The 27709-nt window shown below is 37.4% G+C and overlaps 1 protein-coding gene across 4 annotated transcripts in view; it reads left to right on the forward strand.

Annotated features, from left to right (window-relative positions):
• The first annotated feature begins 205 nt into the window (after positions 1–205).
• htt (huntingtin) overlaps positions 206–27709 on the forward strand; it is a 113693-nt gene continuing 86189 nt past the window's right edge. For 2 of the 4 annotated variants that reach the window (XM_069842622.1, XM_069842621.1), the window contains exons 1-9: positions 299–535; positions 740–923; positions 1011–1135; positions 3551–3704; positions 9337–9478; positions 13792–14169; positions 20061–20222; positions 23088–23291; positions 25851–26365. In XM_069842622.1, the coding sequence (XP_069698723.1) occupies positions 447–535; positions 740–923; positions 1011–1135; positions 3551–3704; positions 9337–9478; positions 13792–14169; positions 20061–20222; positions 23088–23291; positions 25851–26365 (1953 nt within the window). In that variant the 5' untranslated portion in view covers positions 299–446. Of the gene's footprint in view, positions 536–739; positions 924–1010; positions 1136–3550; positions 3705–9336; positions 9479–13791; positions 14170–20060; positions 20223–23087; positions 23292–25850; positions 26366–27709 lie in introns of all 4 variants that reach the window. The other 2 variants (XM_069842623.1, XM_069842624.1) reach the window with 1 other exon arrangement.

Genomic DNA, 27709 nt, shown 5'->3' on the forward strand with positions numbered 1-27709 from the left:
TCCATGGCTGAATGATGTCTCAGTCAAAGCATTGTGCTTTAAAATCGGTCGCCATTTTATGTCTATTCAAAAGTATGAAATAAATCTGATGTGGCATGGTTCGTTAAAAGACACTGGCAAAGACTGTTCACGGAAACAGTTTCTCAATCTTCTTTCCATCCTCATATATATTTACATACACGCTCATGTGATCTTTGGAATGGAATCAAATTCACACAGCTGTTTGTTATTGCTGTTATTCCGTTAGGCAAATATCAGCTGTCGGAATAATGTTTCTGCTGTGAAGATCGGTTGACGGCTGAGAGAGCCGTGTAATTCATATAATTGAGTTGTCAGTGTATAATATATTATGGGTTTTAAAGGTCATAACATATTAAAATAGAGTAAACACTTAATGTGTCATAGAAATACATAATATAAAGCTTGTGCCAATAAAGTTATTTACAATGGCTACTTTAGATAAATTATTAAAATCCTTAGAATCCCTTAAGTTCCTGCAGTTGTCTCCAGCCCTTTCAGAAGAAACTTCATTAAGGTAAAATACGTTTTAAGTAATTCAGTTTATCGTATAATTTTTCAGTAACAAAATTACCAACGCTGTCATGCAGTAATAACAGACCTAGATACATATATTTCATACTTGTTAATGACATTTCGATACATGATAGTGTTAGAATTTGTTTTGCTTGACATATTCAAAAGATAGTTTGCATACAAAAGATGAATGTAACTCTTACAGAAGGAAAGAGAAGATCGGCCACTGCCTAGCAATTGCAGATGCTATGTGTCATTCCGGAGTACGTGGGGCACCCAACTTCTCCAATCTCCTTAGTATTGCCATCGAAATACTTCTACAGCTATGCGATGATCCACACTCAGATGTTCGGATGATAGCCGATGAGAGCTTGAACAGGGTCATCAGGGTAAGTAATTCATTCTTTATATTATTTCTTACAGCTGTGCAGTTTAGTATAACTCTACAATGACATGACATCTGTGTGTACTTCCAGGCGATGGCAGATAGCAACGTTGTGAAAATACAGGTCGAGCTACATAAAGAAATAAAGAAGAACGGCAATCCACGTCCTTTGAGGGCTGCGTTGTGGAGATTTGCGGAGCTCTGCCACTTGATTCGGTACAGAGTGAAGATGTTTGTTTATATGTCATGACATTGCAGTAATATTATTCACCAATAGCGTGTTTAAATAAAATTTCCATTCCATTTTTCAAACTCTTAACTTACCTGCTATTGCTAGATACTGAATGAATGAATGAATGAATGAATGAATGAATGAATGAATGAATGAATGAATGAATGAATGAATGAATGAATGAATGAATGAAGCCACTGTGTCCCATGAAGGGCTAGGGCCTCCTACAGGAGGGGAAGCTCGGTTGGTGTGGTTTACATGATGAGCTATTTCACGTGAACAATATTTACATTCACATTCACTATGTGAGATGCACTGGAGTTTTGCTAGATACTATCTGAATAAATGTCTGGCTGTTTAACTAATCTGAATGATTGTTTGTCTGATCTGATTCACTTGAGTTCAGTGGCGGCTCGTGGGTATTATTAGATTAGATTAGATTAGATCTTTATTAGCCGAATAGAATTACAAGCATTCATGGCGTCGTCAGTACACAAGAAAAATGACATAACATACAATATAATACAAAAATAGACTTAATTCTAAATAAATTTAACAGTTTAATATTAAGTGACATGCAAAAAAAAGAGAGAAAAAAAAGAAAAAAAATATATATATAGGACAAGCTTGATCTTCAGTCTCCACTGTTCTATCTAGTATCTTCTCTTTTTGCTTTCCCCTGTCTTTTCTTCAACTCTGAGTTACCTGAAACATAAATGGTCAAGGGCAGTATCAAGAAATGTTAAATTCTAAAATTTTAAATTTAGGTATTCATTTGTGCAAAATGGCATATGTGTTAATAAAATGTTCTTTACCTCTTTTTTGAATTTTCTTATGTTAAGTTCTTTGATTTTCTGTGGAAGTTTATTATATAAATTGCTGCCTCTATGTGATATGCTGTTAAGACTTCTGATAAGCCTGTGGTAATTCAGATGTATGTTTTGGGATGTTCTGGTGTTATACTCATGATAGGTTGAATTTGTTTTAAAGGAATCTATGTTTTGATGAATAAAGCACACTGTTTCTAAAATATGTATGCAGGGTACAGGTAAGATTTTTAGTTCTCTGAAAATTTTTATACTTTCAGTCCGAATAGGAACTTTTTTAATGATTTTGAGTATTCTTTTCTGCAATTTGAGGACTTGTGTCACTTGAATTAAGGGGGGCTGCATACAAAAATAAATCAAGCAACTTACTTTATTTAAAGATTAGTTTCATGCGCCTTATCTTGTACGTTGTGTTTAAATGAGACAGGCTCATGTCAATAGATTTACTGGCATTTAAAAGAATCCTGCGGACAAAATTCCGGCACACCGGCGACGCTGATATAACCCCTGCAGTTGCGAGTGTCGTTAAATAAACTATAATTTAATTTTTTATTTGCAGATTTGAACCTTAGAAATATCTAACTGGCGATGTTGTAGTTGGTTGTATAATATATATACATGATACATCAATAAATGAAAAAAATAACTGAGTCAGAAATTGAATTCAGGATATTCAAGAGTATGCACCAGGGTGCTTGCCTCATTTATTGCGATGTTAGATGTTTCAGATTCCATTATGGTTTGTAAACATTCCAGCAATGGCTCCTTCTTCTCATGAACAACATTTACTGTTCTTATTTTAAATCCATCTTGTTGCCCCAGCTGATGGAATTGTCTTTGAAACATATTAATCTAATACAGACTGTATGGAGATCGAGAGAAGAAAGCAGGGATACTGGATAAATTATCAAAAAATATGCGAGCCATTGTATTTTGTTTAGCGGCTCTTTCCATTATGAGATTCAACTGATGGGCACTTAATTCCACATTTCTCCTGAATTGTTTAATTTCTGAACTGAATAGACTGTAAATATTGTACAGAATTAAACACTGTTGCACTTGTTATACTCACAACATTAAAGAAAATGTATTTAAAACTGCGCGCTACTGACAAACTGCTGCAAATTTTGCAGCGCCTGGAAACTCTGGATTCACGGCAAGGGGAAGCGGGGAGGAGGGGTAAAACTAACGCGCAAAGCATCCGAGACGAGACTGGCAGCTCCAGGGGAGGAAGTGGCTTCACCCTATAGTCCTTGTCTCTGGTTTCGCTCTGGCAGCGCCAGGGGAGGAAGTGACTTCACTAACGATTGCTTGCATGTCATTGAGAGCGAAATTTTTTTTAAAATTCGAGTCGCTAAATAGAGACTGTATAATAAATGTTTTTCATAACATAAAACGAGACAAGAGCCACAAATATCTGGGAGTGCTGCAGCTCCGCAGCCCCTCTTCGAAAGCCGCCCCTGCTTGAGTTAGTTAATGATTGTCTGGCTGTTTAATCTGATGAGTGAATGAATGTGCGATTGACTGATCTAAGTGAATGAATAGATATAGACATGTGTGTAAATGTTGCAGGCCACAGAAGGGCAAGCCGTACGTGATGAACCTGATCCCTTGCATAATCCACATCGCTCGGCGCACGGAGGAGCCTGTGCAGGAGACCCTTGCAGCCGCCATGCCCAAGATATTCAAATCTCTGGGAAACTTTACATCCGATAATGACGTGAAGGTTATGAAACTTTCATAATTTTGTATGCTATCAGTAATTTCGCATTATGCATTAATAAATTAATAGTGTATTGGTTTTCCGTGCTGAAGACCCAGGATCAGTTCTTCGCAATTGTCCACACCTGTGGAGTAACGGTCAGCGCGTCTGGCTGCGAAACCAGGTGGCCCGGGTTCGAATCCCGGTCGGGGCAAGTTACCTGGTTGAGGTTTTTTCCGGGGTTTTCCCTCAACCCAATACGAGCAAATGCTGGGTAACTTTCGGTGCTGGACCCCGGACTCATTTCACCAGCATTATCACTTTCATATCATTCAGGCGCTAAATAACCTAGATGTTGATACAGCGTCGTAAAATAACCCAATAAAATAAAAATAAAAAAATTCTTCGCAATTCAAAGTTGAATTTGTGTAGAATGATAAAGTATGGGTAGATTTTCTTAGCATAATAGCTGCTATATTCTCTGCCTTTCACAAGGATAAACTAAATGGATCTTTAGTTGGGACTTCCATTTTACCAATATAATATCCACGCACTGAACTATTGCAGTTATATGACAGAAGTGTCCATTGTTTTGGAGTGGGTCTAGGATCGAATCCTGGTTGAAGTTTTTTGCAGGGTTTTCTCTCAACGTATCCAGAGTTGGGTAACTTTCAATGCTGGATCCTGGGTTCATTTCACTGTGATCAGCATCTTTATCCATCCTGCCTACTTCCACAGTCAACGTCATCCTATCATATGGGACGAACAGAATCCGACGTAATCCTGGTGCTCCAACCTCAGAACAGAATCTTCATTATAATGTATCAAAAAAGTAGAAAGGGGTGCAAATGGTGGCTACACGTCAATATAAGCAACATTAACCCTTAAAAGCCTGAATTATTTTTCGTCAAGTTTTTCGTTTATTTCGTTATAGACTAATTAAATGGATGTAATTGAACACAACAATGCTTTTGTTTTCAATTGTTGAAGCGAATATGTGAAATTACAGGGCGTTACCATATGGTAACGCTAGGTCATTATGTTGTCAAATCTTAAAGCATGAGTTGTTGCCTTATAATGACATCTTTCAAGCAATTTATTGAACTTAACTGAACTTTAGCATACAAATAATATATTCATCACTCATTCAGTGTTCTGCCCAAGGTCAGATCATTCACTGCAAACCCAGCATTCTCCAATGTTTCCTATCTCCTACCTTCCTGTTTGTCTTCTCGTATGATCCATATATCTTCATGTCGTCTATCATCTGATGTCTTCTTCTGCTCCGAACTCTTCACCATTCACTCCCGTTCACCATTCCTTCCAGTACATCCTTCAGTAGGCAGTATCTTCTCAGCCAGTGATCCAACCAATTCCTTTTCCTCTTCCTAATCAGTTTCAGCGTCATTCTTTCTTCACCACTCATTCCAACACGGCTTCATTTCTTATTGTCTGTCCACTTAACACGTTCCATTCTTCTCCTTATTCACATTTCAAATGCATCTATTTGTTTCTCTTAACTTCGTTGTAATGTCCACGTTTCTGCCCCACACAATACCATACTCCATACAAATGATATAAAAAATACAAAAATAAGAAAATTACTTTCACAATACCTGAACAAATATACATAATAGAATTATTGTCACAAAATACTCGTATGAATAAAACACATTTTCGTAACATAACGTTTTACATAAATTTTTTGTGTGATTTTCACATATTTCGGTAGTAAGGTAAAACATTTCTTATATGACAAAAAACATAAGCTACATCAAATTTTGAGGAAGCTGTATGTCGGAAGAGCATTCTCACTAGCACATCGCTGTCTTTTGTTTCCGGATATCGGAATCACTAATGTTGCATTCCATCGTATCTTATATAATCAGATGTTCTGCGAGTGACGTCCAGAAAGTAAGTTTACCCGGAGCCATTTACAGAAAGAAAACACAATTTCATGAAAAGATTTGTTGGAACAGATACAGCAATTGTTGAACTATTTTTCAAAATATATCCCACTCGAACTGAGAGATCTGTCACACCGTGGGAACAACTTTTGTCCCACGTAGAAGTGTCCCACCTGGAATCGGAACCAGTGTGTGACAGCCATTTGCACCTCTCTGTTGATACCATGGTAACAAGAAGTCTCAATTCAGGTGGAAATATGTTGGAAAAATAGCTCAACAATTCCTGTATCTGTTCGAATAAATCTTTCCATAAAATTGTATTTTATTTCTGCAAACGGCCCCAGGGAAACTTACTTTTTGGACACGTCTCGTAGCTCCAATTTCGCTCTATTTGGAAGTAGACGGTCACCCCTTGCCTTTTGGGATGCTCCCTGACTTCTTCAAATCCCCCATTTGAATTCTAATTCATTCAATGGTGAGCCAGATCTTCTACTTGGCTGCCAAGCATTTTGTATAGCTACATCTAACAACCATACGAACATGGGCTGAAACAGTTTTTACATAGATAAAGCGAATTTTTATAATGAAAACAAGATTTGTCACATCTCTGTCTTTAAAAGTCACTCTCTGGAGAAATCGATTGAACTGTTATGATATACTTTTTATCCACTTACGTTTCCCTGATGGCACCATTTCCACACATTGCAATGTTGACGGTATCACTCTCTTCCTATCACAGATGACTCTTCAACTTCCTCTTCTTCTATAAAAGGAATATCGTCTGGTCCACCTATTCTGTCGCTATTAACAACAATAACCCCAGCTTCAGTACTCGGTTTCCTTCCACTTAGGTTGTCCAACATGCCCCCTCTACATCTGCAGAGTTCTCGTCAGATACAAAGTTGGGCTTTGGTGGCTGTATGTAGGATGCTCTAATTTTTCGTTTTCTAATTCCAAAAGTATCTCATGCACTTTCACACACCTGTTTGTAACATACATTTTGTTACTTGTACTTTCTTGCAACTCCTCCATCTTACTGTTAGTAGCAAGAGAGCGCAAAGAATGAGTGACAAAATATTAGCCTAGCGTTACCATATGGTAACGTAAGAAACAATGTATTATATCCACAACAGTGTTACGGATTATAAACTTGTGCTTGATGTACACGAATACTCAATCAACAATAAATAAAATACGACAACAAACATTACAATCAAATTAATCAAAGTAACAAATAAATGATGTTACTTCTTGTTGCTCTCCAAAATTGCTGCTGAGAAAGCAACTTCTAAATCGCGCAGCTGCTCTTGCCCAACTGGTATAATAAATTTGTAATTACATAATGTAATAAGAAAGAACCAATCATGTAGCTTGGATTCACAAAGAAAAATTCCAGTTTTATTAATTAAGGATGTGTATGAAGCAAGTTATATCCCTTTCTGCACTGCGTTACCATATGGTAACGCTAGGTTAAAATGGGTTAACCAAAAAAAAAAAAAAAAAAAAAAAAAAAAAAAAAAAAAAAAAAAAAAGACAGAACTGGAAAAAAATGTTCTTTATCATACTGTAAATGATGCTTCCGTTTATAGTTTACTTTCTTGTACTATTATCCAAAAGACAAACCTAAATGATATCATTTATTATGCATCAAAACAGAAACATGGACTACCGTTCTTTGGATTACATTTACAAAGCATTCTCAGTAATTCGAAAATTAAGACATTTGATTTTATTTACGAATTGTATGGTTTCACAAATTTACATACAATAGATATACCTATGCATTTTTGTAATCATTTGTAATATTTTCCTTTTTATGGAAATCAGCATGTAAAAGTAACATTCATTCATTTATTCATAGTTTTCTTTCACTGCAAAACCAGCATTATTCAATCATCCCTCGTTTTCCACATTTCACATTTCTCTTAATTCATATATCTTAATCTTGTCTATCATTTAACATCATCTTCTGCTCCTAACCTTTCAGCTAGTAGCTGATGACCCAGCCAATTCCTTTTCCTCTTCCTAATTAGTTTCAGCATCATTTTTTCTCCCTCTTCCTGCTGCACGACATGGCATATTATGATGCACTGCTTATCTGTTACCCATTTCAGCAAGTGCTGACGACCACTGTATACTAGTGTATTGTGAAACGCTTCTTTATATTATATTTCAACTAAATTGTGACTATAATTGAGACTTTATAGTACTATTAAGATTTTTTTTCTAGCTGTGAAACGATATACAAATACCATGGAATGTAAATAAATACCGGTACAATACAATGTGCAATAGGAGGAATCACTGTTTTTTTTTACTGTAAGAAGGACGTGATAGGGACTTTAGGTTTTTCATACGTAGTTTTACGATACTTTAAATATTCAGTAAAGACCCCGAAGGGAAAGAGTATGCTTACTTTTTTTTTAAATGTTAATAGAGGAGGACTTATGCAAGGAAAATAAAAAAATATGCCCTAAAATCTTGGGGGAAGGAGGGAAATTACTCCTTAGATCGATGCCATCTCTATGCAGATCACGATGCTATATCCTGCTGCATCTTATACTGACCTGAAGATCGCGTTACTGTAATAATAATAATAATAATAATTATTATTATTATTATTATTATTATTATTATTATTATTATTATTATTATGTTTTATTTTCGCTGGCAGAGTTAAGGCCATAAGGCCTTCTCTTCCACTCAACCAGCCTTAATCAATACAATACATATTTAAATTACGAATATTTACACTACACTTAAAAGGTTCTCCAGCAATATTCTTCAGTTAAGTTAACGACTAGTAGACTACATATTAAATTTAGATAAACCTATAAGGTAAAGTAGTAACTTAATTTATGAGCTAATTTAATTCAATCAATTATAATTAATTTGAAGTTTGAGATATCTAGTAAAATGATGAAAATTAATTTAATATAAGCTTACTAGGACTATGTTACAGGGAGAAAAAAAAATTATATACCATATAAATCTAAAATATATTTCTATAATGAGAATATTAATGTAATTGCCATTAGAGGTTTTGTAAATCTATTTAGAGAAATTAATGATAATAATAGGAATGGATAGATGTTAGTTTCATTATAATATGTAATAAATATTAATGAGCAGTTAATTTGTTAAGTAAGAATTTATGTAATTTTGACCTAAATGTCCACACCTGTGGAGTAACGGTCAGTGCATCTGGCCGCAAAACCAGGTGGCCCGGGTTCGATTCCCGGTCGGGGCAAGTTACCTGGTTGAGGTTTTTCCGGGGTTTTCCCTCAACCCAATATGAGCAAATGCTGGGTAATTTTCGGTGCTGGACCCCGGACTCATTTCACCGGCATTATCACCTTTATCTCATTCAGACGCTAAATAACCAAAGATGTTGATAAAGCGTCGTAAAATAACCTACTAAAAAAAAATTGACCTAAATGAAGTTATTGTCCAACAACCCCTTACATCACTGGTAGCGAGTTCCAATTTCTAGCACTTGCTACCGCTACTGTAGGTATCGTGATTCACTGTTTGGTGTCATCTATCGATTCAGCTGCACATCACCCAGGCCTGAGTTCGCTTTGAAAGCCCCTCTGTCCTGGCATTAATGCAGCTCCCTCAGACAGATGCATCTGTATGCAGATCACGGAAAATTACGCTAGTAAAGACGGTAATTTCGTCTGAAACTTAAGTAAAGGTGTTGTATAGCCATTCCTGTTAACGAAGCATGACATTTTGATGTGTTGCAGGGGCTACTGAAGGCGTTCCTGCAGAATCTGTCATCCAGCTCGGCCGTTGTGCGCCGCACGGCTGCTGCCAGCATCCTCACTGTCTGTCTGCATTGCAGGAAGCCCCATGTCTTCCTCTCGTACATCCTCAACACTCTGCTTGGTTAGTTCCATGACAAGATATCAGGGTCCCAAAGTTACAGCCCATGGACCACATCTGGCCTACCATGGCTTGTTCTATAGTTGGCTTATGTTCATATAAAAACTCAAGATTTTATAGCTATAGTCCCGGTGCTCTAATTTCCGGCAGCCAATCACGTTGCAGGTCGGCTACATTTAAATGTGTGCGTCTTGTGATTCGCTGATGAAGAAGTTATTCATTTCCTAAGGCTCGATAAATACTTAATATAATCGCCCGCCATTTTGGCTCTTTCGTTTGCGTTCACAGAAAGCACATGAGGACTTCATTTGCCGCTCAATTATTTGCTGAATTACATTGCGTTTGATTTATTATCATGGGAGCTACGACATGATAATGTTTAACGGTGTGGCAAATAGATTCCTCGTATGGTAGCTCGGCAACGAAAGAGCAAAAATGGCGAACTATACTATCTACCTAGACTTTATAGAGCCTTGACTTCGTAAGACGTAAACAAAGAGGAGGAGTCACACTGGGAATAACAGCGTCGCGACTATACTAGAAACATTTTTTTAATCTTTAATTAGAAACGTCTGGTTTCTCAGACCAAGTTGCAAAAAAAATAGTACACTTTCAGAAAATTAACAATGTATGAATGCAATTCAATTTTAAACTCAAAGTTGTGAAAAATGAAATGGCATATGCCATATAATGAACATATCTACAGTAAACTCATCATCATCAATAACTTCAAGGTTTAGGCCAATGGCCTGTTCCGCCTCCAGAATTTTATCCATCAAACTGGTCTCTCCAACGTCTCTTTGGTCTTCCCACTCGTCTTCTTCGTGTAGGTCTATAACACCATGTTCTGAAAGGTATCCTGTCGTTGGGCATTCTTGTTATATGGTCGTACCAATTATTTCTATATTTTTCAATTATGCTTATTACACTCTCGATATTCAGTTCTCGACGTATATCTTCGTTTCTCTTATGGTCCTGTTGTCTAAATCCTGTTAGTGGCCTTAAGAGTCTCATCTCGGCGGCCTCAATTCTTCTCTGTTGGGCTCTAGTCAGAATCCACGTTTCTGAACCATATAACAATGTCGGAATTGCCAGTGTCTTGTAAAATTTGAGTACAGTTTTTCTGTCGACTTTATTTATGAGTGTACGTTTAATTGTACCAATAAGTCTTAAAAATTTATTTAACTTGTTTTCTACGTCTGTGGAGGATATGTAAGAGAGATCGCATCCAAGGTAAGTAAAAGAATTTACTTGTTCAATCATCTTATCCTCTATTACAATTTTAGTTCTTATTGTATTATTTCCGCAGAAGCCAAATACTTTAGTTTTCCTGTGTGATATTTTTAGATTGTAGTTATTAGCAACAATTCTCAACAGATGGACTGCTCTCTGTAGGTTGTCTTCAGAATCAGCCAACACCAACTGGTCGTCTGCGAAAAGTAAGTAATCTAAAATGATATTATCTATAAAATAATGTGTTTTTAAATTGTTCTGCCATTCTCTTACGGCTTCGTCTAGGTACAAATTAAAAAGAGTAGGTGATAAGGGACACCCTTGTCTGACCCCTTGGTTAACTTCTCGCAAGTTGGTGGTAATCTTGTTGATATTCATTTTGATTTTTGTATTTTTGTACATACTTTGTATCACCCTTATTAGATGCTCAGGAATTCCTTTCTTTTTTAATATCATCCACAATTTTGTTCTGCTAATCATATCAAATGCTTTCTCAAAGTCTATGAAAGCCATATATGTGGGAATATTAAATTCGACATGTTTTTCTATAATCTGCGTTATGGCGAAGATATTATCAATACATGATCTGTTTTTGCGGAACCCACTCTGTTCTTCTGCTAATAGCACTTCTGCAATTTTGTTTAGTCTTTGAGAGATAATCTTGGCATATATTTTATAGCCTGAGTTAAGAAGGCTAATCCCTCTGTAATTTTCACAATTCTTCCTGTTCCCTTTTTTTAAAAATGGGAGTAATTAGTGCTATATTCCATTCTTCTAGTATGTGACCAAACTTCCAACATATATTTAAAAAACTTAAAAATCTTTGTAAAAAGCATTGTGGCGCATATTTAAACAATTCCAGATTTAAACCATCTGATCCCGGCGATTTTCTGTTTCTGGTTGTTTGGAGAGCATTATTCAATTCATCTATTGAAATTGGGTCCACATATTCATTGTATGTAGCCGTTTGTATGTTTTCTTCATCATCCTTACTAGTCCATAAATATTGGTAAAAATCTAGCCATTGTATCTCAGAAATGGGGTTCCAGTTTATAGTATCTTTTTCTTCTTTATTTAGTTCTTTCATAATCTTGTATGCTTTAGCTTGTCTGCCATTAATATCATACTCAATATTATTATTTACAAATTTATCCCAGCTTTCTCTTTTAATTTTCCTTATTTCTCTCTTTGCAACTGCAGAGAGTCTGTTATATTTAATGCGATTTTCATCCGTGGGGTGGGAAATATATAATAAGTATGCATCTTTTTTGTCTTTTATTATTGTTGCTAATTCGTCGTTCCAAATGTTAAGTCCTCTTCTAGTACGTCTTTTCTTTCGTTTACCTAGGGCTTCTGACGCAGCCTGTGTTAGAATAGTTTTCAATAATTGCCATTCTTCATTTACATTTAAACTCATAGGTGTTTCCACTACTTGTAGGGCTATTCTATTCTGATAGAGTTGTCGGATACTCATGTCTTCTAATAGGTTGATTTTGTATACCTCTTCTTTCTGATATAATTTTGTTTTACTTCTGTACCATTTTGGGGGCATATTAAATTTAGAGATTAGCAAGAAGTGGTCTGTATTAATATCATATCCCCTATATATACAGTAAACTAGCCTCACAAATTAATGTAGCAGAATATTACACGTGAAAATTGCTCTTCGAGTTTTGTCGAAATTGTTGTATGAACAATTTACATTCTGAATACACAATTCTACAAAAATATGAAAGGGTCAAAAGTATCTATCTTACCTTAGAATGGAACTAACATAAATTCTTCCAAAACATTGACACACAGAAACACTGGGTCTGACACCATGCCACAGAAAACACATCTAATTAGAAACACCAGGTCTCCCAGACCGGTAGACTTCCAAGAAATCGATAATATACCATCTGTGTTTATAATTATTATGACAACAATGGTGATATCATACAAATGACATCTTGACAAGAAGGTACTGTAAACAATGAATATCGTGCATGAGCAGTATTATCAACAAAAAAGATTTTAAAGATTTTAATTCCACCAGGATCTCACATACCTATGTTTCTAGTTAAGGGTTAAGAGAGGGAGGTACTCCATTGGCCTGTTAAAATTTAATGAAATTCATTTTTTTACATCTCGATTACTATAGAAGCTAAATGAACAAAACTTTTCATGCTTAATATACATACATTACACTTTATAAAACATTATTCATAATATTTAAAGATAAAACACACATGTTAGGTCAATTATACAGTGTTTATATATTTGATAAGATATATTAAAGATTATATATTACAGTTATATGAACACTAATAAATACAATAAAATTATTAAAGAAATTAGTTATAGTCAGACATGTTTCGGAGATGCTTCTCCATCTTCAGTGACTATTTACCACGACGGATGGTTCAGGTGATCGAATCGCGTTGTTGCTTGGCTTAAAGGAGACTGACGATTTAAGACGCACGTTGTAGTAAAAATTGACCATTTTTCTTCACTAGCTGTTTTCATATTTAAAGATAAAACACACATGTGTTAGGTCAATTATACAGTGTTCATAGACAGTCTCCTTTAAGCCAAGCAACAACGCGGTTTGATCACCTGAACCATCTGTCGTGGTAAATAGTCCTTGAAGATGGAGAAGCATCTCCGAAACATGTCTGACTATTAGTAATTTCTTTAATAATTTTATTGTATTTATTAGAGTTCATATAACTGTAATATATAATCTTTAATGTATCTTATTATTCGTAATATTAAAATCGCTAATAATTACCTGTGAAAATAATATCAAATTTGCGTAATTTTTTTTACAATCATAAAGCATTTACATTATAAAATGTAAAATAAATAAATTAAATATCTGCATGATTTCTTTACTGAAACGTTTTAAAGAGACATAGATGGGAGGATAATATTAAAATTAATTTGAGAGAGGTGGGATATAATGCTAGGGACTGGATTAATCTTACTCAGGATAGGGACCAATGGCGGGCTTTCGTGAGGGCGGCAATGAACCTCTGGGTTCTCTAAAAGCCATTTGGAAGGAAGTAAGTCTGACTTACGTGCGTGTATTTTCGTTGCAGATTGTGTGGTGCCCATCCGGGAGGGCCAGTCAGTGTCCACAGTGCTGGGTGTGTTGGGCTGCCTGCGCAACGTGTTCCCGCACGTCTCTATGGGTGAGGGCGAGGAGGAGGAGATGCAAGGCAGCTTTGGGGTGCGCAGGAGTCACCAGGGCGCGCCGCTGGCTGTGGACCGCATGATTCAGGTGTACGAGCTGTGCCTGCATTACACACAACATGGCGACCACAACGTGGTGAATGCTGCACTCGAGACCTTGCACCAGCTACTGCAGGCCCCACCGCCCGACCTGGTGCCCGTCCTGCTGTCAGAGCAAGGTGTGACTCGCAGCCGCATCCAGCCTACTGACGACGGCCAGGACAAGCTCACACAGCGCTCCCTCAGTGAGTCCTCCATATCAGACTACCTTTATGCAGAAAGTATGTACAGTGAAACCTTTATCTATAATTTCTGTTTGTATCGTTCTTACAGATTTACCCAGTTCATTTTCATCTTATATATATGGTTAGTTAAAAGTCCTGCACCACCTAAATAACTTTTGAAGCATGTGGTTCAGTGACATGAAACTTAGTATGTGGGGATAACCATATACTAAGAACTCAATAATGGTATTACCGACACAATTGCCGATACTGGTCAGACGTAAATCCACAATCAATGGAGGAGAACCACATGCAGTAACTTAATGTTTGGGCTAGTTTGATTGGTGGCCATATTATTGCTTCTTTCTTATTTAGAGAAACGCTAAATTCTAATAGATACTTAGATTTGCTCCAAAGTCAAGTAATACCGGCCATTGCAAACTTGTTTCCACATCCAGCCAACCATCGTCTACCCAGAGATGGCATCTGTTCCCAACAAGATAGAGCTCCAGCTCAGTATAGACAGAATGTTCGTGAGCATTTAGACCAGGTTTTCCACAATGATGGATTTGTAGGAGATGTCACATAGAGTGGCCAGCTAGATCCCCAGATTTGTCGCCTTTGGACTTCTTTTTGTGGGGCCATTTGAAGTCAGCAGTATATCGAGAAGAGCCAACAACTTAGAAGATCTGGAGCATCAAATAATGGAAATGGTGCAAGATATTTCTAAAGCCTAGTTAAATCATTCCTTAAATAGTTTCTATGATCGAGTGACACATTGTCAAGCAGCTGAGGGCTACCAATTTGAACACAGAATTTAGAAGGTGAGCTAGCTTTGTTTTGTTTTTATTAAGGAAGGCGTATTTTATTATTTTAATATTCGATACACTTTTCTGTTTTCTTGACTCTGAATTTGTACATAAGCCCTATCAAGTGTGGGTACTTTTTGAAAAACTCTTAATGAGCACAATTCAAAAATTGAAAAATATATTGGGTGTTCCATTTAAAATAAGAGAGTTGGAGTCACATCCGGTTAAACCGGAAGTAGAAAAAACTCGGTAATACCATTATTGAGTTCTTAGTTCCTCACATACCAAGTTTCATGTTACTAAACCACATGCTTCAAAATTTATTTAGGTGGTGCGGGACTTTTAACTAACCCTGTATAGGTACTGTGTCTGTTTAGGGTGTGAGTTCATCTTGCTTTGGTCTTCCAGGGCTTCGTTTTTCTTCTGGTGTGTTGTCCCTAAGTATTGTAAAATCCTACCTTCTGTCATTCTTTATATGTGAATGTCCCTTTCTTATCTTTGTCTGTTAATCCATTCCCTTGGTAGAATTTTGCCATTTCTGTCTGAAGCTTGACGTCTCAATTTGTCAAGTATTGTCTTACTTTTCCAATGGTGTTTGCCTCCGTCGTTTCCAACATCTGTTTGTCTTATAAAATATCCTGTCTTGTCTCTACAGCATGTCTTAGTAATCCAACCTCAGTGTCCCTGTCGGTAGGTGTGGGCAACTTAAAGTAGAAGAATGTTTGTTGGTGCAATGTATGGTGATTCTTGCAACCGTAGACTGTTACAGTAGCTGAAAAAACCCAACATGAACCCTAAAAAAAAGGCAGGAAATGAGGCATTGATGACCAAGAGCGAGTCTAGCAACCTACCACATTTGTAAATTTGTAACTTTTTTCGCCTGTAATTTGTAATTTGTAATTTGTACTTTCGTGAAATAGGGCTCAGAAGTCGCATCTTTCTTTGCAGCCACTGTAGAACTACGCCATTTTCAGAATAATCATACAGTATACGATATTGACAGTACATTACACCCTGGACAATGTCTCTGAAACTTGTGAATACATTTCTTGTATGATTTTATCTTTAGAATATAAATTCCAAGAAAAAAAATTCGTTGTTCGACAAAATATTGGAGGACCATTTCATAGAAACTCAGGGTAAACTAAGTAATCACATCATTTCTCATTAGAAATGAAAGTGCAGATTTATTTTCTTCACTAGCGTTAAGATTAAACTGTAAGAAAGGTCTGCTAACAGTCACTCCTTAGTGGATACTGAAAGGGTACATCAGACAGAAGAAATAATAATAATAATAATAATAATAATAATAATAATAATAATAGTAATAAAATAGTATTCGACAGATAATGGAGAAAAAATGGGAGTATAAGGGTACAGTACATCAGTTATTCATAGATTTCACAAAGGCATATGACTCGGTTAAGAGGGAAGTATTATATGATGTTCTTATTGAATTTGGTATTCCCAAGAAACTAGTTCGATTAATTAAAATGTGTCTCAGTGAAACATACAGCAGAGTCCGTATAGGTCAGTTTCTGTCTGATGCTTTTCCAATTCACTGCGGGCTAAAGCAGGGAGATGCACTATCACCTTTACTTTGTAACTTCGCTCTAGAATATGCCATTAGAAAAGTTCAGGATAACAGGCAGGGTTTGGAATTGAACGGGTTACATCAGCTTCTTGTCTATGCGGATGACGTGAATATGTTAGGAGAAAATACACAAACGATTAGGGAAAACACGGAAATTTTACTTGAAGCAAGTAGAGCGATCGGTTTGGAAGTAAATCCCGAAAAGACAAAGTATATGATTATGTCTCGTGACCAGAATATTGTACAAAATGGAAATATAAAAATTGGAGATTTATCCTTCGAAGAGGTGGAAAAATTCAAATATCTTGGAGCAACAGTAACAAATATAAATGACACTCGGGAGGAAATTAAACGCAGAATAAATATGGGAAATGCCTGTTATTATTCGGTTGAGAAGCTCTTATCATCCAGTCTGCTGTCCAGAAATCTGAAAGTTAGAATTTATAAAACAGTTATATTATCGGTTCTTCTGTATGGTTGTGAAACTTGGACTCTCACTCTGTTAGAGGAACATAGGTTAAGGGTGTTTGAGAATAAGGTTCTTAGGAAAATATTTGGGGCTAAGCGGGATGAAGTTACAGGAGAATGGAGAAAGTTACACAACACAGAGCTGCACGCATTGTATTCTTCATCTGACATAATTAGGAACATTAAATCCAGACGTTTGAGATGGGCAGGGCATGTAGCACGTATGGGCGAATCCAGAAATGCATATAGAGTGTTAGTTGGGAGACCGGAGGGAAAAAGAACTTTAGGGAGGCCGAGACGTAGATGGGAGGATAATATTAAAATGGATTTGAGGGAGGTGGGGTATGATGATAGAGACTGGATTAATCTTGCTCAGGATAGGGACCGATGGCGGGCTTATGTGAGGGTGGCAATGAACCTTCGGGTTCCTTAAAAGCCATTTGTTAGTAAGTAAGTAGTAAAATATTACCGTATCTGCTCGCGTACTTTGCGCCACCGCGTATTTTACGACCCTAAATTTTAAAGGATTATTTTGAACTTTAATTTTGCTCCGTGTATTTTCCGCACACATTTTACGTACAATTTTTTTTTTCAGTGTAGTATGAATTTTCCTTCCCTAAATTCCATTGCCAATATTTGCATTCCACGGCATTGTTCATTGAGCAGTACCAACTCAACTACCCCTTCACAAGGAAACTCTAAATACGTTACTTCAACACTGATGCTTGTCCTTGTAAATTACCCCTAAGGGCAGTTACTGTGACAAGTTTTACTGTTTAACAGATATCGTGCAGTTGTCACCGCAACATGAAGAATCCAACGATCAACCACCTATAGACCTATAAACTCATATAGTGTACTCAATTAAAGACTACCTATTGAGAATGCTATGTCTGGTGTGTACTTTGCATTCATTATGATTGTCATATACCCAGTTTAACTATTTATAAGTCAAGATTACCAGTAGTCTTAGGTGAGAAAAGTACTTATTCTTAATTAGTTTACTATATACTTGAATAAAACCCAGATCAAGGAGTCTAATTTAAAAAATTCGCATATTTTACGCACTCTAATTTTTCTAACAGCCAAAATAGGTTAAAACGTGCGAAAATTACGCGAGCAAATACAGTATGTTTTATTTAACGACACTCGCAATTGCCGAGGTTATATCAGCGTCACCGGTGTGCCGGAATTTTGTCCTGCAGGAGTTCTTTTACATGCCAGTAAATCTACTGAATGAGCCTATCGCATTTAAGCACACTTAAATGCCATCGACCTGGCCCAGGATCGAACCCGCAACCTTGGGCATAGAAGGCCAGTGCTATACCAACTGTGCCCACCAGGCTGCCTAATAATAATAATAATAATAATAATAATAATAATAATAATAATAATAATAATAATGCTTTATTTTTTCTGGGAGAGTTACAGCCATGAGCCCTTCTCCTTCACATAACAGTAGAATGTTAATACAAAAGAAATTTATAAATATACCTAAGACGAAATCGAAACAGAAAAATATGCATAAGCCAGAGGATTATCGAACTTACATACTTACTTAAACTAGATGACAAGTTAAATTATATGATTACTTTATAAACTAGTTACATTTTACATCTTGATTACAGAACTTTTAATACTGTATCACTTCGGAATATGTATGATAAGAACTTTCTTGTGTTAAATATTAACGTACCTTGTGAACATGTTTCGACCTATTTTCGGTCATCTTCGGAACTGGTCGTTGTTGGTCTTGGTGCCTCTTACAAATACAACCACACAGGCATATACAAACTCAAATGTAACGCCTGCAACAACTTCTACATAGGACAGACAGGCAGATCATTTCAAACACGTTACAAAGAGCACATCACAGCCATAACAAAATTACAAAACACCTCCACATATGCAGAACACATCACAAATGCCAACCACACTCACAGAGACATCAACACAGACATGGAAATACTGCACATCCAACCAAAAAGCCAGAAACTCAACACACTAGAACAATATGAAATATACAGACACACGAAAACACACCCCAACGATATTCTCAACACACAACTCAATTTCAAAACACACACACTCTTTGACTCTACACTACGAACGCACCCACATAGGAAACAAGAGGTGCCAACAGCAACAACGACCAGTTCCGAAGATGACCGAAAATAGGTCGAAACATGTTAACAAGGTACGTTAAAATTTAACACAAGAAAGTTCTTATCATACATATTCTGTAGTTACATTTATTGTAATATATACCCTGGACACTGTGCGTTCTAAAATAAGATGTTTCAGTTTGGACTTGAAAGCGTTCAAGGTCAGGCAGACCCTAACATCTGTAATGATTTCCAAGAACGGATAGTGTTTATTGTAAAAGACGAAGAATATGCAGACGTTCTGTGGAGAGGGATTGACAATAGAGTGTCGTGTTGTGACCGGGTATACAGATTATGATGTGTGGATAGATTATGAAATCGTGATGCAAGGTATTCAGGGGTTGATGTGTGCAAAATCTGATAGAGAAGAGGAAGGCAATGCAAACTGCGTCTGTCAGCCAGCCGGAGCCAAGACAATTACTTGAAAGACGGTGCGATATGATCATAGAGACAGATATTACATATAAGCCAAACACAGGCATTATGGACATGCTGTAATTTTTGGGTCAGGTCATAGCTGAGATCAATGGAAAGACACCAACTTTGCTTTGCACTGTAAAATTCATGTATACAGTACAGAATCGTAACAGAGACCAAATTGTCCTTTTGTTGTTTTCTGTCATCCCTTCAACCCCATGCAACCAGCTGATGTGGCAAGGTGATTGTCTGATTGTCGCAATTTTGTGGAGCAGTAATGGAATGATAAGTTACATCGTGTTCCCAAATCCTCGAGTTGTCGGTATACAGTACTTTGTACTCCACTGTGTTGAGTGTCATCTCGCGGCATTGTGTTTGTTTTGCTTCATCCAGATCAGTAATATTATCGATAGTGTTCTCATTCATTATTATTTTTCATATTATTATTCGTCTCATGAGGGGTTTCGAGCATCTTCAACTTTTGTGATGAACGAGATGAGATTGGTAGCAGTGAAGAAGAGGAAGACTACAAACCAATGCCAAACTTTGCCAAAGATTATGCTGCGTTGCAGAAAGAGAAAACTTTTTTCTACACGCACAACATTGATGGAAGGGCCACAGGTACGGTTTTCAAAGTGGTAAGGATGTTGTTTTCTTTTAAATGCAAAGTCCCAACGAAACAGACGAATATCAGGAACTGTATTTCGAAAGAAAAAGCTGAAAATCGAAATAGATCGATTCTGTATTAATATATTTTTTAAGTGTTTTATGAGGCCATTTCTTTATTACTATTTTCGAGAATTTCCTTTAAAATGATAGAGGTTTTACTGTAATCTCTACAGTCCTTGCATAATGACTTAAAACAAGGACTTAAGTTTGCTCTTTTTCTCATTTATGTATTTTTAAATTAATACATAAAGATGGTGAGTTACTGGAATGGCCATGATAACTAAAAAATATTTATGGATTTTCAGTATTCGTTATAATTAATCATGTTTTATTGCATTTTAATCTATTTAAAATTATAGATTTCTATACTTTGCGATATAAAAATGTGTGTTTGTAATTTAAATGCGAATGTATAAGTAATTTAGATTGTAAATAGATCACATTGCTCATTATGTCGTCTTGGACTTGACTGTTAACAACTTCACTGTTAATAAACTTAAAGTCCAAGAATTTGATCAACCACTGTTAAGATATATTTAGGCTCTAAGAAACAGTTGAATGATTGTTCAGTAAGTATAATTTAATTTGACAGACAGAAGAACAGCAATTATGAAAAATAACATAGAAATCTGTTCCACGCCCTCATTTCATTATGTCTGATTTATAGAATGAGTTTTCCAAATTCGTTAATTATTTTCTCTACTAATGGCTACAATTATTTCAATTTGAATGTATTTCTTTCAGATAATTTTAATAACTAATGAGTTAAAGCTTTCATTTTTATTTAGGCCATCTAGACTACTATACATTTTAAAAATTAATAAATACAATTATATTTTTTAACTCCATGTTGTATTTAAGTATGATCTAAATTAAAGAAACTATCTCGTTAAAATACAACCCAGTTACAGTAGAACTCCTTTTTTAACTAATCTCTTGGGATTACCTTTTGTTCCTTAAATAGCAGTTTTCCTTAAAAGGGGATTTGCATAATATGGGAAGGAAAGGCTAAAATAAGTGGTACCAACATGTGTTATATACCAAACTTTATTATAACCATTTAATTAGACCTACAATTATTATTTATAATACACTTCATTATAATATTTTCTAACTCTTCAAATGGTGTGACACAAATATTTTTTCTGTGTGGTTGAACCCAAACATGCCATATTGAATAAATACCATCTGGAAAATTGTAAAGGACTGACAGGCAATGGTCTGACTTCATTATATTGGGAAGCTAGGGGGAAAATGATGCAGATCAAGTAATCCCCAGTGTCATTGGAGAACAACAACAACATATTTTATGGGCAGAGCAATGGTCGTGAAAGCCTTCTTGCAGGCTGTTGTGAAGCATAAAAATGACATTGTAGATAAAAATAGAGCCAAATATACAGGATGGGTCAAAAGTAATTACCAGTACTTATTGTTTTCCAAATAGTTTTGTTCCTGCACTGACACATTGCTAATGACGATCTTCGAATAGAACACTTAAACTTTTCCACACAGTATCTGATCCTAATGTTTCTTCAAAAGGTTTTTCAGTGGCTGCTTTCAAGTCCTCAACTGTTACAGAAATCAGTAGTGACTTTTGGAGCAGTTGTATTATGTTCTCCATTCTAATATGTTGTTGTTGTTTTCTAATGCCAGGCGTTTGACAATAAAGTCATTTGACCTCTTGCACTCCAATATTTTTCAAAGATATTGTATTGTATTGTATTTATTAACATTCCATGGTATTCATACATTGCTTTACAGCTAGAATATGGAACAAGTCAAAAAACTTAATACTATTATAAAATCTTAAATACTATTATAAAATCATGGCTAGCCAGCCACTGAAGCACAGATTTTGAGATGTTCCGAATCCATTTCTTGGTTTGAGTTGCACAATGGGGAGTTAGGGGACTGATATATTCCAATTCTATGTAGGTGTTTGGCCAAACAATCATGGCCTGTTGCCAATCTAAATGCAGCTACAGACGATTTTCGTGGTAAATCGGGAATTAACTGTGGATTCTGTACCATTAAAGTAGTCCCCGCCCGGAGATCCAAATTGGGGGACTATTTTACCTCTGGATAATTTTACCTTACTGGTACTCATTTCATATTGGAGTGAAAATGGCAAGTTGTAGCCGATTTAAGTGAACACCATATTTTAACGTTTTGGTGGCTACTTCGTCCACACACAACCCCCAGAATGTCTGGAGGACCACACCTGCTGTTGGTCGACGGGTCCATTGGACCTAGCTGGGAGATCTTGTTGATCACCAGCTTTCCCTCCTTAAGCCACTGGAGGACGATTTTAGTGCCATAGCAGGTCAGCACTAGGAACAGAAAAGTAGAAAGAGGAGGAAGGAAAGTGAAATGAACCCCTAGGCCTCGAATGCTCTAATGCCGTCAGGGTCGAAGAAAGTAAGAGCTCAGTCAGAGGACTGGATAGGAAAGGGTAAAGAGGGAATTAGGTATTGAATAGAGGAAAATTATACCAAATTCAGTCATTAACTCATCAAGCTGACCAGTGCTAATGGATGAGTAGCCCCTCCCTTTAGTTCAGCTCGTAAAATTATGCTTACTAACAGCTGCACCATGGGAAGGTAGGGATGGGACGTTGGGTATTTGTCCAGGTTGGTTCCTTAAAGCCTTCAATGGGAAGGATTAATGGCTCTCCTCCCTGTATTCGACAGATACCCTTTTGCAGCCCTCCATTCTAATATTGTCATAAACTTTTCACGATTTTCTTCTTGGTGATAATTATGTCATTTCTTTTAATATTATTTTATGTGGAAACAATCTGTCTTCTCTTTTTGACAGGTCAGATGAGTGTGGCACCCTCACTGTCCCTGGGCGACGAGAGTGCCTTGCTGGATGTTGATACCGACCTGCAGGCCATAGAGAAGTGGGTGGGGGAGGCCAGTGCATTTGAAGATGACAGCCGCAGCTCTGTCCCAGATGACGACACTCGCTACGAGGAGCTTGCTGAGGAATATTCTCGTATCCACATTCCAGAGATGCCGGGTGCGTACATATCAGCATCTGTTGCTCCTGATTATGACCAATGGTGGGGTGGGAGTGTATTACCTTCAGAAGTTCTTACATCCCAGTGGACCATCTCCGTCTTGTGCCTACCCCACAAGCTCAGACATCAAACCAGTTGCGAAATTTGAGGAAGGCAAGACTGACTGAGAAGAAGTTGTATTTTATGTATAAAAAATATAGGATCTGTCACTTATCTCATTACTATTATATACTTGTACAGCAAATTCACTGAAAATCCTCTCCCTTCGTAAACCGATCAATTATAGTCCTGTCGTTCTAATTTCTGGCAGCCAATCACGTTGCAGGTCGGCTACATTTAAACATTGCGTCTTGTGATTCGCTGATGAAGATATTATGCATTTCCTAAGGCTCGATAAATACGTAATATAATCGCCCGCCATTTTGGCTCTTTCGTTGGCGTTCACAGTAAGCACACAGTCTACTATATACAGTCACGAAGCTTGAGTTTTGAGGGTGCTAGAAAAAATAGACTGTGACGGTACTATTTTGCATTGCCTGTAATGAGGCGATATTAGCGATCCTAATGGTGAGCAACTATCTAATGTTTGCATATTTACTACGTATTGAGCTTCGCGACTGTATATACTAGACTGTGGTAAGAACACGAGGACGTTATTTGCCGCACAAAGTTTTGCTGAATTACAGTGCGTTTGATTTATTATCATAGGAGCTACGACATGATAATGTTTAACGGTGTGGCAAATAGATTCCTCGACTGGTAGCTCGGCAACGAAAGAACAAAAATGGCGAACGATACTACCTACATAGACTTTATAGAGCCTTCACTTCCTAAGACGTAAGCAAGGAGGAGGAGTCGCGACTATAGGTCACAACTATTACTAGAAGAAACTACAGACAAAACTATCAATTTATTTATTTCTAAACTATCAATATTGTCCAGTATAAGTAAGTATATCTCGTAACACAAAAGAAAAAACTAACAGAAACATCCGCAAACAAGAAAAAAAAAATCTGCCAACATAAAACAAAACTTTTACGCAGAGAGAGAAATCTAACACCACATGACGCGATTTTTTAAAGCCAACAAAGAAGAAACAGGGCGAAAGTGAGAGAGAGCCTACCAGTACAGTCGAATGTAGCCGAAAGCAGCCGAGACTAGTGGTACACTTGTCAGCAGTGAGTAGGATTTCTCCAAATTCGTCTCCTTTCGCGGGTTCAAGTTAGATTCAAACACTCCACTAACCAGCTATCTTATTGGCTGAACTGCTGTTGTCATGGTTACCAAGGAGGAGAGTCATATTGTTCTCTGTGCTCTCCTGCTCTGTCATAGACACTGCAGTCTGCCTGATGTTGATTGTACAGGTTACAATGCCACCTGTTTTTTTTTTTCGGTACGAATTATTTGTACTGTCAATACAAAGCGGGTATTACTAACAGAATGATGTCGGCTTCTTACTCGTTTTGAATAGTAAAATTAATACAGGGTGTATCTAAATTGGTGTCAAATATTTCGGAGATGTGTTCGTAACACAAAAACATTACAAAAGGTTCATATGAACATTGGTCTCAAAATAATTTATTTCAGAGTTACAAGACAAAATTTAATGTTACAAAAATTGCTCGAAGTGGCTTCCTCCTGATTCGATGTGTCCCCTAAACCTGCGTTACATGCACTGGCGTACTCTGTTGAAAATTCCTGGAGTGTTTCGTATTTCGTGAAATCCATTTGGATACGCTCTCAGAATATCAACATTAAGTACAGGAGTCGCATAAACCAGGGACTTTAAATGTCCCCAGACGAAGAAATCCATTGGATTCAAATCAGGCGATCGAGCAGGCCATGCAATGAATCCCCTTCGACCAATCCATCTTTGGGGAAATTGATCATTAAAAAAATTACGAACTATCAGACTGAAATGAGCTGGAGCAGCATCGTGTTAAAACACATTCGTTGGATGACGCCCAGAAGCACATCATCAATTAAATGATGCAAATCATTTCGTTCTGTTCACTCACAGAACACATTTTCTTCTGATTTCTTCGCTCTATAAAATACAAACAAACAAAAAACCATCAAACAATCGGCGGTCAATGAAGGGACAAATCCTTTAATAACTCCCTAACGAATGGTTTTCAGACCCATGTTCTTATTAACTTTTTTAATTGTTTTGATGTTAAGAACACGTCCCCTAAATATTTGACACCAATTTAGATACACCCTGTATAAGAGGGAAAAGCCCGTCATTTGCTATAACTTGTCTATGATGTTAATTCAGCTGGAATTAATACTTTCATATGTGTTCTGGTAAAATATTAGGGAAGGCACGACCTCCCTTGCTTCCCTGAAAATTCATCGCTACATCAAATAAATTCTCATTAGAAGTAAAACCACTTTCACGAGACCCTAGCTGTAGCTCAAATTAGTAGAAAGATTCTGAACAAAATCGATTCAGTTGGGTCCCAATAAATTCCGTGATGTTTGTAGTGGGGAAAGTGGCTTCAGTGCAGCTTCTCTTTCAAGTGACTATTTCGTGTCTGCTCCTTTGGGTATTACAGACCAGGAAGACAGCCCCACCCGCTCTGTCATCACACCGCAGCTCTCAGCACAGAGTGACGAAGAAGTGAACCAGGTGCCACTGTCACCTGCAGCTTCAGTGCCATATCAGGTGTGTGACATCGGCACATTCACGGACGCGGCTGTGCCACTGGAGTACTGTGCAAGGCACCTGGCAGCATCGTTCCTGCTGACAGGCGTCCCCGGTATCACGACACCCGACAGTTCTGTGCGTGTGAGCGTGAAGGCGCTGGCACTGAGCTGTGTGGCTAGCCTGCTGCGCCTCGCGCCTCGCACACTGCTGCTCAGCCTGGACCGCAGCGGCAATAACGGCAGCCAGGCACTCAGCGACGTGCTGCTGTTTGCGGGACATGCCGACCCCCAGCTGCGCGGCATTGCGTGCACTGTGGCCGGCAGTTTCCTGCAGGCGGCTCTTGTACAGTCAGGCGGTAACCTCGCCAAATGGAATGCAGAGGGCTGCACGTCTGTGCCTGCACTGGTGCAGCTGCTGCTCAAGGTGAGATCTGCTTTGAGACATTTCCGATTCACAGCGTCACAACTGAACCATTATCATCCCGCCAAATAGAATGAAGAAGAATATACAGTACATTATATTTGACTTCACTGTTGAGCTGTTGCTGAGGATGAGATTTACTTCCAGAGACTTTCGATTCACAGAAACTGAATTGAATCATAATCAGTGTTGAATTCAGATCTTTTCCCCTGGGAGGGAATAATAAAATAATAATAGTAAACTGCCCCCCCCCCCATTGAGGGTAGCCCTTACGGACTCAGTATATCCTCAAAAAAAATTATTATACATATGTAAACATAGATATTAAATTTTAAAGAAGGGAAACAAAGAATAGGGTGTGAAAAATTACAATTGCCATGTGATTAATTAGGATTTGGCAGGATTTTTTTAACACAATTATCACAATGTCATCCCTCAGAGATGTTGGCAGAGCAAACTGCCGTCGAAATTCTTCGAAAAAAGCTGGTATAGTCCCTCGAGCACCTATGAGCAAGCCGAATACCTTAACGTGAATTAAGGCATATTTCAGCTTGAAATAGTTTACTGTAGGCTCATAGATCGACTTCTTCTCAAGGTGGACCTCGGCTGACTGATGACATCCTACTTCAAAACGTATCGTGGGGTCCACAATGATGCCCTGTTTAGTGTCAGCATTGTACGCTAAAATATCTACTCGTCTCGACCCATTTTCAGCTAGACAGGAGATTTCTTCTTCTACTATCCAGCCCTTATTTCTTAATGCGGCAGCAATTTTGGATCTTACTAGAGAGCAATCCCTGTTCACAGAATCCCAAGACATGTGCTAAAGTTTCAATCTCCGGGCAGCCATGTCTGCACCGGGTACCGTTGAGAGATCTGCCGGGAACGGAACGAACAGCTGCTAAATTTGCTGTCATTTCCAGGCTAGATATATATACAAGGGGCAATCAGTTTCTAGACTGCCCTGAATGTAGGCAACACACAGGACATAGGAAATTGAGAAGTTATCTAGAACCAGAAAAACGCCTGAAATCTATACTAAATGCATTACTTGAAAGGCAGAGAAGAAGACTAGTCATAAGGTGTATATGGAGAGATTCCTGGAAAAATCGCAATAGGTCCTTCACATGTTTGCACAAAATCACATGTAGAAGCTCAGTTCTTAAAGACAATCTGACGCTGTTTGATAGACTGACTCAACAGGCATGGAAGCAATGATCTTCAGCGACACATGCATGTATGTTTAATGGTACAATAAATACAAGTGCAGTTCGGAAATATATTGATTGCAACTTATATATTGGGGGAAGGATGTGAGACCAACAGCAAAAGAAACAATAATTCAAA

This window comes from Periplaneta americana, chromosome 12 (genome assembly GCF_040183065.1).
Source record: "Periplaneta americana isolate PAMFEO1 chromosome 12, P.americana_PAMFEO1_priV1, whole genome shotgun sequence".
In the NCBI taxonomy this organism is placed as follows: Eukaryota; Metazoa; Arthropoda; class Insecta; order Blattodea; family Blattidae; genus Periplaneta; species Periplaneta americana.